Source organism: Aythya ferina (genome assembly GCF_964211825.1).
Source record: "Aythya ferina genome assembly, chromosome: Z".
Taxonomy (NCBI): Eukaryota; Metazoa; Chordata; class Aves; order Anseriformes; family Anatidae; genus Aythya; species Aythya ferina.
The window spans coordinates 21,475,757-21,491,155 of record NC_140299.1 but is presented as its reverse complement, the minus strand read 5'-3'; the positions used below and the strand labels follow the sequence as shown (position 1 = coordinate 21,491,155).

At 34.6% G+C, this 15,399-nt stretch overlaps 1 protein-coding gene across 5 annotated transcripts in view; it reads right to left on the bottom strand.

Annotated features, from left to right (window-relative positions):
* The window catches only part of IPO11 (importin 11), a 99,868-nt gene that overhangs the window by 49,084 nt on the left and 35,385 nt on the right, over positions 1-15,399 (bottom strand). For all 5 annotated transcript variants that reach the window (XM_084504702.1, XM_084504701.1, XM_084504704.1 and 2 more), the window contains exons 13-23: positions 14,885-15,037; positions 14,610-14,653; positions 13,702-13,792; positions 12,211-12,258; positions 11,559-11,664; positions 9,541-9,667; positions 7,763-7,796; positions 7,549-7,589; positions 6,225-6,341; positions 3,364-3,477; positions 391-506 (exon numbers count right to left, since the gene is read on the bottom strand). In XM_084504702.1, coding sequence (XP_084360828.1) covers positions 391-506; positions 3,364-3,477; positions 6,225-6,341; positions 7,549-7,589; positions 7,763-7,796; positions 9,541-9,667; positions 11,559-11,664; positions 12,211-12,258; positions 13,702-13,792; positions 14,610-14,653; positions 14,885-15,037 — 991 coding nt within the window. The remainder of the gene's footprint in view (positions 1-390; positions 507-3,363; positions 3,478-6,224; positions 6,342-7,548; positions 7,590-7,762; positions 7,797-9,540; positions 9,668-11,558; positions 11,665-12,210; positions 12,259-13,701; positions 13,793-14,609; positions 14,654-14,884; positions 15,038-15,399) is intronic.

The following is a 15,399-nucleotide window of genomic DNA, read 5'->3' as shown; positions in this document are numbered from 1 at the left end:
AAGATAACTTCTCAATTTTATTCTTTTAAAACACACCATATCTCTTCCAGCAACCAGCTCTGAGAATCAGTGGGTTATTGTGCTCAAGTCAAGCATGTCAAATTGTTAGTTCAGCATACACACTGAAGAGATTCTAGAATTTGTCTTGCAGTTTATTATCTAAACAAAACCATATGTTTCTACGAACTGTCTCAAAAAGGAGTTCCTACTCAAGTAGTCACTTTCAACTGTGTTTCTGTTATCAACACTTTAACATTACTTCTTCAAAAACGTCTAGTATAGATGTCAAGGTAAGATATCTAAAAAGCTTTTGTTATATCCCTTTTTTTTTCCTTCCAAAGATACAAAAAGAAGAATTAAGTATTAGAATTTGATAAATAATTTTCTTACCACAGCTCCAAACCGTCTTCCAGAAGATAGACATGCGGAGGCTGGGAAACATCTGTACTTAGCTGAATAACCGGAAGTAGAAAAGGATAGAGATTTTTGCTGTCTGCTCCCAGGCCCTGTAGGAGTAAGTAAAAAAAAAAAAAAAAAAAAAAAAAAAAGTAAAATGCTTCAAAAAATTAACTCAAGCATTTCATGGATAGAACTGAAAAAGATCTGTAATACTATATAAATAGAAGTTTATATACTGTAAACATGCATTTGAGAAACCAAACACTGAACCTGCTTCCATTTCATACAACATGAAGCTGCTTAGTTTGATACTCAAGCTTTCTCTCAACAAAAGTTTATATAAGTTTCTCAATACTTGGAGAATGAGCAGCTACCAATGGTCTGCAGGAACAATACACATTCCTAAATAACATTTACTAGCCATTCCATTTATTGAAAAAATCACAGCTTTAACAAATACTAAGTGATTACATGCTGAATAAATTATGCTAAAGATCAGAAAGGAATTACTAGTTGGACATTACCATATCCTAAACCTTTTGACACATTCTAAGAGCAGAAGGGTTTGATTTTGTTCCTAAACAAAGATTCACAGACTAATGATAAAGTTTTTTTTTGTTTTTTTTTTAAGTAATCCATGAGTCATATACAAAGATGTCTTCCTTCCCAAGGATATAAAATACATCTTTCCTTCATCAGCCAATAAAAAAACAATTAAAAATACGCTCAAGATAAAAATTGTTGAAGCTACACATAAATTAAATTTTACAAAGATTGGAATTCTTAAAATGGAAACTACTGGCCATTTTGCAATATTACTACAAGAGAGAATTAAGGCTAATTGAATGCAACTTTTATATGATTACTAACATTTGTAAACTTGAGTTTAAAACTGATATTTTTCAATTACCACTTTGTTTTGTAGAATAATTTATTATTCCTGTTTTTAAATAAATTTTGATTAAAAGAGAAACAACAACAACAACAACAAAGAGCCTTCCATAAATGTGTCTAAACTCTTTTGAGTTTATTTTGTTTTGGCCTCCATGGTGGCCTGTAAGAAATTCCACAATTTATGCATTATGGAATTATTATTATTTTTTTTTTTAATGAACTAACCTGCCTTTTAAAAGAACGATAACTTTTATTTTAGTTGTAACGTATAACAGCTCCTTTTACACTTTTATTCCAGTGTTAAATGTTTTCATAGACCTTCAATAATACCCCTTTAGTCATGCCTCTCCCCAGGTTCAAGACTGCCTGCATATTTAATCTTTTCCTGTATGGAAGCTGCCCTACATCCTAGAAGCCCTTCACAATCTTTGCTAATTCTACATTTATTTAGTTAGTTAGTTGGAGATACAGTATGGACTAGAGAAGGTTGGTTTGTGGGATACAATGCATATTAGGGAAGTGTTTAATAGCATTAATTCTGCAGGCAGTATGTGGTTATAGATCACTTTATTCTTTTTTTTAATTAACTTACCGCATTATTTTTTTTCCTGCCAAGACCAGGGATATTTCTTGTTATTTCAGATTTAAGGATTTATTTATACCTAGATCTTATCATTGTCTTTTAGTTATACCTAGATCTATCTTTGTCAAGGGAACTATATAAAATTAACTAAACGAACTATGTGCAAATGAAACCTAACATTGATAAACACCATCAATATATTATGGGCCAGGAAAAGTTTCCTACAACATGCAGAACTACAAAAACGTCTACAAAAACCTACAACAAAATGGTCTAAGAATCATTGTATTTACCTTTATTCTCAGTATTACTACATTTATGTTATTTTACTTAGAAGCTGCTGTCATTAATAAAGGTAAGGTGACAGACCATACTTAAAGAAATTTTAATAGCTTTGACAATACCATTTTAAAGCAAACATTGAGAAAGACAAAATACTCAAGTATACTCAAAAAGACTTATAAGCATGGATGAGTTCTCAAAAGAAAATCAAAATTTGAAATTCAAACACAAGTATATGTGAAGCAAATTAATTATATAATGAAGCAGGCAACTCAAAGCTGCTATTATCTCTGCTCCATATAACACATGAACAAAGCAGAAGAGAACATCATAAAAGCTGAGAAAAAGTATTTTTCTCACGTGCTACATAATGTTGCAGAAATTATTGTAAGAGCACATTACAGGTATCATGGATTATATAGTAAAAAGACAACAGTAAAAATGGTAACAGAAGGGTCAGAATGCTAAAGATGACCCATAATTAGTTAATGCCAAAAAAATCCTTGAAAGACATTAAACCAAAGAGTTAGGATTAAACGATAAACATTTAATGATAACCTGAATTAAAAGCCAAATTAAAAAAACAGGCACTGCTCTGAAGCTAGTTATGATGGCCTACTTCTCAGCCGATGATTTAGAAATGGCTCACTTTCGTCACGAAGCCTGCAACCAAAATAGGAATTTTGCATCCTTGAGAGCTGAATGAAACACATTGGGGAAACAGGTGCACCTGCACTGCTGAAGTCTGAAGCATATACATTGTCAGAAGAGACTGACATTCTGAATGTCTTCTGGGATAGAAAGGAAGCCAGAACAAGATGTTTTACAGACACCAAAAGAGGTTCAATTCCAAGATAACAAAACCAAACTAAAATGTTCCAGAACACAAGCTTATGTGCTTAAAGAACTGCTTTTCCTGAACAACCCTCTGGAAACAAAACAGTTGAATACTTAAATATTATAAATATAAACGAATAGCTGTGGTTATCTCCATTCATAGCACTATGTTTTTATAAGACTGAATAGCATTTAAAAATAGTCTTTAAAGCCAAAATATGTAAAGTATATCCAAATTTATCTATATAAATATGTAAAAAATTATACCCCCCCCCAAACACACGTACACATTGAGAGCGTGCAGACATGATTGATAAGAGAAAAGTGAAGGAAACACCAGCAACATTTCTGTACTTTTGACATCTTACCTGAACAAGATGGATTAGAGTGGTCAGAATGGCACACCGAAGCATATTGTGCTCCTCGCTCTGTTTCCAAAGGAGTGGTAAATACTGAACCAAACATCCTACATATGGTCGTATCTGAAGTTCAAAACACAAATGTGTTTCTTAATATGTGAAAAAATGCCATTAATTTACCCCAAACATGATTTCTGACAGATTTAAGAGGTTTCCCTTAAACAGCATATTCCTTACTCTGTGACTGAAGTGATTTCTGACCGAACAGGGGTTTGAAAACAACCTGCTAACATTTCACATCTAACATGGTAACATTTGTGGTGACAATAAAGCTTAAGTATTAAATAGAACATGAATGGTAACTTAATAACTGAAGACATTTCAATATCTGCATCATATGCGTCTTCACTACAACACAATTGCTGAATTAAGAAGGCCAGAAGCAGTGCCAGGAAAAAGGATCCTTAGAGACAGTGTAGTTCCTGAATGCTATTTTATATGAAGTTTTCAAACATACTAAGTTTCCAGAGCAGGACACTAATCTGAAGCTGTTACATCTATCATCATCATATTTCTGGGAAAACAAAACAAAAAAAAACAAAAAAACAGGACTTCAGCAAAAAAAAAAAAAAAAACAAAACAAAACACAAACTCAATTGCAAGCAAAATAACCAAGAAGTTACCTATTGCACATTTTAAGTGTATGCCTGTTCTCTTGACATCTGTAACAGCAGGACTATTAACAAGCTAGAGTTTTGTTTTCTGTGCTTAAGATTTGAGAATTAAGCATTTATAAATCCCTAAAGATTATTTTAAGTTTATGAAGTTTTCCAAAATGGTGAAAAGTACAAAAAGCAAGAAAAATGAAGTAAACTCAGATATAAATGTTCCAATGTACATCAAAACTTAGATTTTTTTTTGAGAAGGAATAGTATAAAATTTTAAATGGAAATAAGAAAATCGTCACTTCCCACTGAATTCTAGTTCAAACTAACAATGTTGTCAGCTCTGGGGAGAAAGACAGAATCACTACAGGGTTACATCTACCCTGTGATAATGACAAGAATGAAAGAGCCCATGACAGGACACTAAACATAATTCTAAAACCTATATGAACCCTTCAGATGACACACAGAGTGTCATCTGAAAAGCTTCTCCCCTACTAAAAAGAAAGCACAAATAAAACCACACAGCAACTGCTTTCTCCCAGAAACAACACTCAATAGCCAGATGCTAGTTTTTATCCACAGTTATTATAAAACACCAAGCATTCAGTTCAAAACAAAGACTGCAGAATTGCCATTGTCAGAGATGTTCAAAATTCAGCTGGAGAGGGTCCTGAATAAACTCTGACATGCTGTGTGAGCTTGCATTGTACCTCCAGATGGTTGTCCTAACCTAATTTTCTCTATGATGCTCTACATGGCTAAAACTTTAGTCTACTTTTTTACTACAGTACTTAATAATGAATTAACCTTAACAGACTCAAAGACTCTTAGTGAAGTCGCTTTTCCTGCTGCTTCCATGGCTGATATAAATACAAATGCAGATAAATCTGCTATCACATTGACTGTTCCTACGAGGGAAAATTAAGAGAGCTACATTTGGCTCTCACACAGAATTACTTGTAGAAGGTGGAGAAACTACAAAGCATGCACTGTCTCTGCCCTTAATAGAGTAATACAGCAAACCAGAAGAGAGACAAAAGCAGTCAACGATTCATTTTTACTTCTGCAAAAAATATCATCTTTTAAGTTTAAACCAAACTATATACTTTAGCAGGAAGTTGGTAACTGCATGTCAAATTCCAAGTTTGTGTTAACTAGTGCTGTACAGGCAATCCTAACCCTTACCCATGCCAATGAGAATTCCTTGGGAATATAAAGCATTTTGTCCCCAGAAATGTCTAATATATAAGGTTTAATAAAGTTATAGGTCAGATGTAAGATGATATAACTAGATACAAAATGGAAAAAATGAAAACTGCAAGAAATGCATTAAAATAAGCAGAGAAATGCATTCTGTACTCCAAAAAGTGAGTGAATCCCACAAATAAATAGTAATTTAAAAAGTTATAGTAATGGAATATCCTGGTTTCAGTTAGAACAGAATTAATTTTCTTCCTAGTAGCTGGTAGGGTGCTATGTCTTGGCTTAGGATGAGAAGAGTGCTGATAACACCCCAATGTTTTAATTGTTGCAGAGCAGTGCTTACACCAAGCCAAGGACATTTCAGCTTCCCACTCTGTCCTGCCAACGAGCAGGCTGGGGGTACAGCAAGAGCTGGGAGGGGACAGACCTAGAGCAGCTGAACCAAACTGGCCAAAGGGGTATTCCATACCATATGGGGTCATGCTGAACAATATATAGGGGTGGCTAGCTGGGGTGGGAGGGCCAGACTGCTTGGGGTTAGGCTGGCATTGGTCAGCGGGTGGTGAGCAATTGCATTGTGCATCACTTTCTTTGTACACATTATTAGTAATACTATTATCATCATTATTGTTATTATTATTTTTATTATTATTTTCCTGTCTTAATAAGCAGTCTCCATCTCAACTCACAGGCTTCACTTTCCCATTTCTCTTCCCCATCCCAGACAGGGAGGGGGAAGGGTGAGCAAACGGCTGTGTGGTATCTAGCTGCCGGACGTGTTAAACCAGAACATGGAACAAGAACAATATTACACAAAGAGATAAATGAAAACTAAAAAGTAGATGACCAAATAAAGGAAATAATACAGGCACCTACTCTAACAACAACCAGTCGACTAACCAATGCTATTTTTCTACTATTTTTGCAAAAGTCCAAAACAGTAAGTTCTGTGGTGTTAATATAAAGCTAACACTGTCTGAATTCTAGAAGAAAAAATACCTGTACATTGACTCTCTCATTCACACATGACAGAACATGAAGAACATGCATTTTTGTGTCACATTCTGTTACTTCCTGAAGTAGTTGAAAGAGCAGTGTAAACATGGATTCCAGATACTAAAAGAAAAAAAAAGAACTAGGTATTAGACCATCGAAAAAAATATCCAAGAAACATAGAACACCCTGAGTCGAAAGGAACCCACAACATTCATTGACTCCAACTCCTGGCTCTACACTGTACCACCCAAAAATCAAACCCTAATTTTGAGAGCGTTGTCCAAACAGTGCTCAACCACCCTCTTGATGAAGAACCCTTTCCAATCAGTAATATGAATTGTTAGTTTTTCAGTACACTTACAACACTGAAAGATTAAGTGACTTTCAAGTTTCATAGAAGTGTGCAAAATGTTACTCTTTCATTTGGAAAAATGCACATTAGATATCCACAGACTAACCACCATAATTCAGATACGCTCTTACGTAACAGTTCAAGTATGTAATCAATCTGAACACAGATCATTTTCGTGTTTCAGATAGTATGAACATGATTTCACAAACAAAATTCTATGAAGCTGAAAACCTTCGCTCCAGACGGAACACTTTGCTAGGGTTAGAGCAAAAGTATGGTCTTCCAGCTCTTGGATCAGAAGGTAAAAATTAGATTTTGAACTTAAAAAGACATCTTAACCAATGTTTAGAGTATAGATACACTCTGCATTTCATTCCCTCCTCCTCCCCCCCCAAAGTTACAGTTAACACAGAGGTCTCAACCAAATGAGGACAAACACCTGCTACATTTAAATATCAACATAATTTTTTGCTGCATTTATAAGTAGCATTTTGTTTATTCAATGCCAGCAATGATGACCACATTAAGAAACACCAAAATAGGAGAACAAATCCATGTTTTTAATGCACTATTTTAACCACATGTCTATGTTTAGTACTGATGTGCAACAGAATGTTTGGAAGTACTGTTTGAAACAGGCAAGAAGGAAACTACTCACTAACAACAGCATACATACTGTCTGAGCATGAAAAATCTTAGCATCTGGTAACACGTTGTATATAAAGTACTAAACACCACAAAAAGAAATTGTAATAGCCAGGTTTTAAATTGTCTGTCTGAATACTGCACATCAGCAACCTTAAGGGCAGCAACATGAATCTTCACATTTTGCCCTATGAAAACTAAAAATAAATGCAGACGCAGGCACACTGATTACTAAATAACTTGGTTTAAAATGAAATAGGACATGTTTTTTCCTGCTTTTCTCTATGGATATTCCAGCTCACGAGAATACATCCATATAGATGCTCTTACCGGTAAGAACTGGTCAGTTCTGAATTCAAAGTCATCAACAGGTAAAAAGCCATTAAGGAAAATAATGCACATTGCACAAGACTACAGCAAGCTATTATTTTATGAATACATAACAATTATAATGTGAAAATTTTAGTAGTAAGTTTAAAGCTGCTTATTTTCCAGTAACATCTAATTTAGAATTAATCAAGTTTCTATGTTACTAAAAGGATATTTAACTTCAGTGTTGTAGCAGTTTCAATACGAACCTGAAAGACAAAATATGCATAACACTTATGTCCATTAAACATTATCCTGATTATCAACATAGTATCTAAAAACATCAAACCAGTTATTTTAGTAATTGAATTGTTCTTTGTGTTCTGTCACCCTCTAAGAAATTTGGTTACAGAATCATAAAAACATAGAATCCTTTAGGTTGGAAAAGGCCTCCAAGATCATCACATCCAACCATTAACCTAGTACTGCCAAGTCTGCTGACCGTATCTCTAAGCACCACTTTTATCTGTCTTTTGAATACCTCCATGGATTGTGAGGCAACTACTTCCATGGGGCAGCCTTTTCCAATGCCTCACAACCCTTTCAGTGGAGAAATTTTTCCAAATATCCAAGCTAAACTTCTTCTGGAACAACTTGAGGCCATTTCCTCTTGTCCTATCGCTTGCTGCCAGGGAGAAGACACTGACCCCCCACCTTGCTCCAACCTCCTTTGAGGTAGTTGAAGAGAGCAATAAGGTCTCCAGATCTTCCTTTTCTCCAGGCTAAATAATCCCATCTCTCTGAGCTGCTCCCCAAAGGACTTAATCTCTAGATCCTTCACCAGTTTTGTTGCTCTTCTTTGGGCACACTCCAGCACCTTTATGTCCTTTTTATAGTCAAGTGCCCAAAACTGAACACAGTATTTATTTGAGGTGCAGCCTCACCAGAGGCCAAGTTAAGGGAAGCAATCACTTCCCTAGTCCTGCTGGCCACACTACTTCTGATACAAGAAATTTGGTTAGTTAGTCAAGCCACGTTTTTGTTTGCTTTTAGTATCGTTTGCAGTTTGTTTGGCATTGCCTGGAGATACTACCTGGAAAAACAACTCAAGCAAAACCTTCACAGAAGTCAAAAAAGAATTAAGCAAGATCTTTCCATCATAAGCCTGTGATAGAAAATGTCGTAACAGCAAAGGAGTTTAATTTGATATTATCTCATGTCTTGCTGTCACCCAAAAAGCAAATAAATCAATCTCAAAAGGTAGCATGTTCTTCCCTGGTAGATATCGGGAAAGCACTAACTAAGAAGTCATAGCGTTGGCAGGAAAATTCATCCTGCTTTTGCTAAAGCTGTCTGGAGAAGCTGTCACAGAAATAACTGTTAGATTGCCAGCTAGTAATATTTAACTAACAAACTATCTAGGTTTTGGCAGTTTTCTTCATATTTTTTTTCTTTTGTTTTGTTTGTTGGGTAGATGCTAGGTCTGTTCAAAACAAAAAAAACACTAATACAGGTTCTCAACTTAACTTCACCTGCTGGTAAACTGAAATTGTTGCTTGAACCAGAGTTGTGCTCAAACAGCAGCTTATCAACCAATGACATTTACCATAATCTGCCAGCAGACAATAGCTATGTTGATGCTTAAGTAATATTGTATACCACATAAAACAAGGATATTCTGTGATATAGTTTATCTACACAAACTGTTCCTGAGTTAATAAATAATCTATCTCAAGATGCCTCACAACTTTGTTACAAAAACGGATGCTCTTGCCATTCATTTTCCCAGATTTATCACCTAGTGGACATCTTAAGTTGGTTTCATGCCTGCAAACTTGTTTTCCAGCATTTCCACAGACTCCCCCCAAACTTCCAAACAGATTATTTTCTGCATGACACAACAGACTTTGAAGTGTGATGTTATGGAGTTTCCAAAGTTTATATACGGTACAGTATGCATGTTTCACTTATGTTTATAGAGAATGTGTAACCCAAAACATTTCTTATATTTACCACTAGGTCTTGGTCTTGAAGCAAGTTACGAATTGCCTCATACAACATAGGCCTCAAGTCTGATTTGAATTTAACTGAAATCCACTGTCCAATCAGCCAGATTACTCGTCGACGTATTGGTTTATACCTTAAAAAAAAAGATGGGAAAAAATATTATATTCATTATGTTTGCTGTTCTAAAATACTTTGATGAAAAATAAATCTAACAATCAATACGAACACAATATTCTGCAAAACAACTATTAAAAAATTATTTTGTCAAGACCAACTTTCTGTAACTTTAATGTAGTAATTTTTTTTATCAAATCAAAATTCTTCACCAGAAGGCTTGGGAAACAAATTCATGTCTGAAAACACACACACAAAAAACCACCACTTTTCCTAAATGAATCTTGAAGTTGTCACAAACACTGTTTATTTTGTGCATAACACAGCAATAGCTACTGTAAGCTCCTGCCCCCACAGCAATTTCATCCCAGGATATCACAAATGCCAATCAAATGGTTTTTCCTACTATAAATACAACTGTATCACCTGTGGAAAAGTTTTGTCAATTTTTACTAATGATATATGTGTAGATTGCATAAATATACCACCATAAATATGCCAAAAACAGAATATGCTGCCAATATGACATCAGCTTTATTTAGAGACTGGTGCTGGGGCAGCATTACAGCAAAGGAACAATCATATATACAGGATCTCTCATTTTTTCCCATTTTTCTGACATTTAGCATAACCATTACAGTACTTGGCCGCTGGCAGATAGCAGGACAGATTTGTGATATTAAAAAAAGACTAATGAGGAAAATAAAAAAAAAACATCAGCGGACACAGTTAAAGTAAATAATTAGAAGAGAAGTATATTGTAATGGCAAGTATTTAAGTTTAGCAGGATCTTCCACTGTACATGAAATTTAACTGTATTTGTAGAGAAAATGTTTATAACTGCCATTTAAAAATAAAAAAGTCAACTAGCAGCTTGTTATGTAAAGTCATTTACAACTTAAAGCAGCTCTTCAGGGCATTAGCATACAAATTAGTTCATATTTTATTTCACCAGACTCAACCGTTATTTGAATTTCAAATACAGAAGAAAAAATAGCTAATTTTTTCAAAGGACATTAGGGTCACTACCAATGACTTTGAAAAGCACAGTAAGACATCTTCTGAGTCAAAGGGTGATTTGGAATTCACCTAATGAGGATAGCAGTAGAAAAGCATTTAGCATTCTTCCCCCAAGGGAAGGGTGACAGCCTGAGGAAATGGGAGGAAAATTGTCTTCCTAGTCAGAGTCGTCCATCTCTATTCCGAGGTACCAAAAAAATATCTTTCAAAATACCTTAAACACCAAAGACTTAGACAGTACCTTAGACACTAAAGACAGGTACTCAGATGAAGGCCATCCAAGCGAAGAGGACTTTGGTGGGATGAAAAACCCTTGGCAGACAAACTATGTAAGACTTTTCACATAGAACCAGACTGTAATCATTCACACTTTGTAAACGTAATTCAAATTTGCCCCTACTTCCATATTTTATTGCTGGCCAAATTAACTGAAAAGTGCTACAGGGGGCTTGTACTAGTACAGAAGAACAAATCACCACGTTGGCTAAACTACAGCTTCACAGAAATCACTTCCACAGGTTTCAGCAGGACTTTGCTGCCTAAGGGGTTCTGGGAAGTCTGGAGGCCTAAGAAATTTTCTTTAAATAAGAAAATATGGCTGTGCTGAGAAAGTTTAGTGAAGTCAAAGAGCTTCAAGAGGACAGAGTGATAATATCTTTACAGAGAGTGGAAAATAGCCACCACACTAACAAACATCAACAAAATATCAGTTTCATGAACATTACATGTGTGAGTGTTTATATATTCGTATTTCATGCCTCTGTTCATTTGGTGGATGTGTTATAAATAACAAGCATTTTGTAATTTTGCAATCAGATCTTCTATCTTACCAGACTTATAACAATAATTCATGTTTAAATAAGAAATACATACCAAACCAAGGTGTTTACCTGTTATGAGAAACCTGTAGTTCTGCTAGTAGTTGGTTTTTAAACCACTGATCAAAATCCACACTATCAAACAGCTCATAAGCAGCCAGTCCAACTGCATTATACACTGGGAAAAAACAATAAAGTCATGCTTATTGTTTTGTTTAATGTTTTATTTTTAATTCTAAATACTCAGTCAAATTTAAGACTAAAAACACTTTTGCTAGTGTAAGTGCAACAAACAAAAGCAATGCATATAACTTAAACACTCCTGAAAATAGTTAAAAGCAATAAGAACAATGAAGATCTCATTCTAATATCAAGAGTTGTTTCATTAGAGGCCTCAAACAGCTCTTTTGCCAAAAAATATCCCTATTTATAAAATATAGTCATGACAGCATTGCAGTTCATTTACTTGCAGAGAGGAAAAAATAGGAAGGTAAAGGACATTGTCTAATTGCTTGTTAAAAAGCTGAAAAAGTATCATATATTTACACGAGTCTCTCTAAAAGTTAACACTGACATCAAGCTCAAGGAAAAACAGGACTCAGATCCTACTTTCCAAATGTCTTAAAAAATACATCTTGCATATGCTTCATATAACGTTTAAGAAGTCAAGCACATACACAATAGCAGCTCTGTTCCTTCAAAGGTAAAGTAAAATTTAATTTACCAGCATCTTTAATCAGTATAGCACTGGTATCTTCCATGTTGGTAGTTCCTACAAGACAAAAAGTTAAAGAAAAAAGCATAACTAAAATAAAGACTGCAAGCAAGATGCTTTCTTAAAGAGCTTATGCTTCAACTAACTATACTCTAAATTAGGACTATGTTGTTATTTTTACTTACAAGTCAGTGTTTCACATTTTATACCTTTTTCAGTGAATATGCTTTCACAACCTATTCTTGACTTGCTTCCTCAGATTAGAATTACCTTTCATGGCAATATGCAAGTCAGAAATTGTATTTTAATGAGCAGATTGAAGACCGTGTCTACCATGAGGTAGACACTGCAAACAATTACTACCCAGACGTAGTTCTGATATACTTTATATGTTTATGCATGTGTGCTTAGAATGCCTAAGTAAAAATTTTCCCAAGTCTTGAAAATAATGAATTCTTAATACCATCTTGTACTTTAACTGTAAGTCTCAAACTGAAAATACCCAGAAATGGGTACTAAGGGTCTTCAGGGAAAAAAAAAAGTATGAGTATCTGATAACATAAAAATAGTATCTTTCATAATTCTCGGAAAACAAAATAACACTTCTATAAGGGATCTGCAGTTCCCAGTATCAAACCACAGCAAACCATCCAGAAACGTGTATATGAAGAGGTTCTGGATGTGAAGTCAGAAATAAACATTCATTTTCTGAGCCTTGTTTCTATTTAATAGGATGTACTGAGTCATTCTGGTAAGTTCAAATACAAAACATTATAGTAGAATATATCAAATATATATGTCAAATACAAAACATTACATAAGATGCAACCTGGAGAAACAAAACCTAAGCCAAAACACTAGAGAAAAAGGGCCAGTTATTACTTGTTATCTTCTATGGATGCTTAACTTAAGTTTGGGAGCAAAAAAAAAAAAAAAAAGTAACTTCTCAGCCTGCAAAGGCTTCTGTTTCATACAGAAAAAGATTAAGATTTTAAAAGTAGATTGTACAGAGCTGGAAAGTCCTCTAGACCCTCCAAAACAACAGCATACCTTGAGCTTTCTATTTAAATGTTTTTTCCCCCCGATTCTTGCATAGACATGGAAAAATCAACATAAACTGTCTTGCAACATTTGAACAGAAAGTTCCTGGTAAAAAATAATTCACAGACTTCATTAAACTTCACCATTCTCAAGAAAGCCTGAAACTTCACAGAAGCAGAAATGCTTCAATCTTTGTCAGTCATCTAAAAGTCACACTGAAAAGGAAGGAATACTTAGGATTTCCTCTTCCTACGTACACATTGTATTTTTTTATAGCAAGTTTAAAAATTTTAATGTATTAACAAATTCTTTCAAATACAGAATACAGAATGAATGTGCTATGTAGCATTAGCTATCACAAGGTTAAATTGTTTAGTATTTGACAAAAGTTGATAAAGCAGTTTATAAAAAACAAAGAACACTACATTTTACAGTTTCTGTATGTTTCAAACAGCTTACCTTGCAGACTGTGAACCATTTCTAAAAGCACAGGGGTCAGAGTCTGATTGTACTCATGGAAAATATCAATAAAAAGAACTTCTGTACATGGCTGAAAAATTAAAAAAAAAAAAACGTTTCAGAGTCAAGAAAATGGCAATTAAAATGTATTTTATGCTGAATTTTTTAAGTACTGAATACCTTACAGTGCAAGCCACAATTTGAAATGTAATCTTCTGTAGATAAATTAGTTTTATATGAAATATCATTTCATTTTATACAGCATATAATATGAAACAATATTAGCGAGCTCTGTGGTACAAGACTGCATCTGTGAAGTAACACAAAAACTGAGAAGCTAACGACCACACTCAGTTTCCCTTTGCATTAGTTCAGTCATTTGGACTGAATGCTATACTTGCACTAGATATGCAAAGTTATTTTAATCTGAAAGTAACCCAGCAAATATGCTTTGAGATCTTGCAAAGCAAAGCACAGCATGGATAATTGGGAGATTCACTCCAAAAGAACATTTTTGATCTGATCTGAAAGGTACAGATGCATCTGAAACTTCATTCATCATGTATACTAATAAAGTCATTAGTGATAACATCAGTTATCAGTTTAAAAAAGAGACAATTTCTCTTCAATAACCACCAGATCCTACACAACACAAAATGCTGAAGCAAACTCCTTTTCCTCCCTTCTAGAATATGAAGCGCATAGTTTCCAATACATTTCAGAAAGTTTAACCATTGATAAACAAATGGAGTTCATTTACATTAATTTGAATTAAATTTCTTTAACTAAAGATTTTTTTGAGAAACATGAACTTATCTTTTTACCACCTATCATCTCTCCTGGTTATAAGACTATCAAGAAGCACACGTGGAGATGTAGAATGTTTTATTTCAAAGTGAAATACTTACTCTGAGACTGTACTTCCAAGAATCTCCTCCTGTCTCTTCTACAGCTATTATTTCACAAAGAAAAGGAGAAAGCATTATTTCAGCTATGGTTCAAACAAAGTTTAGTATTTAAATGTGAGTGTCATGGACAACTGAGAAAGCTCTCACATTACGGAAAACACTCCCTCTGGAGGCAATTTAGCAAGACTGCAAAAAGTAAACAACCAATATTGTAGGAGGTACATATATTATACCCATATCTAAATAAATTGTGGCCAACTATACAAGTTTCTTACTGAAGCCTTCTGGGTCCTCTTCCCACATTGTTAATTCTTCCTCTGTCAGCAGAAAATAGTGAGTGACTAATCTCCTACATATCTCCATTAGTGTTGGATATGTGAAAAATGCCGTCTTTATTTTATGTGCTTCAAGAGTTTCAGGACTGCTATCTGAAATGAAACGCATAAAAATCCAGATTACAATTAAATAGTGAGGAAATCCTTCAGTATAAGTGTGGTGAGGCACTGGCACAGGTTGTCCAGAGAAGCTGTGGATGCCCCATCCCTGGAAGTGTTCAAAGCCAGGCTGGATGAGGCTTTGGGCAGCCTGGTCTGGTGGGAGGTGTCCCTGCCCATGGCAGTGGAGTTGGAACTTGGTAATCTTTAAGGTCCTTTCCTACCCAAACCATTCTGTGATTCTGTAATTTAATTTTATGGGAGTTCTCAAACACTACAATAAGACAGCCTTTCAGTCAGTACAGCTTCACAAAATATTTATCAAGTTTTACAGCTACTAAAGTGAAAAACACTGC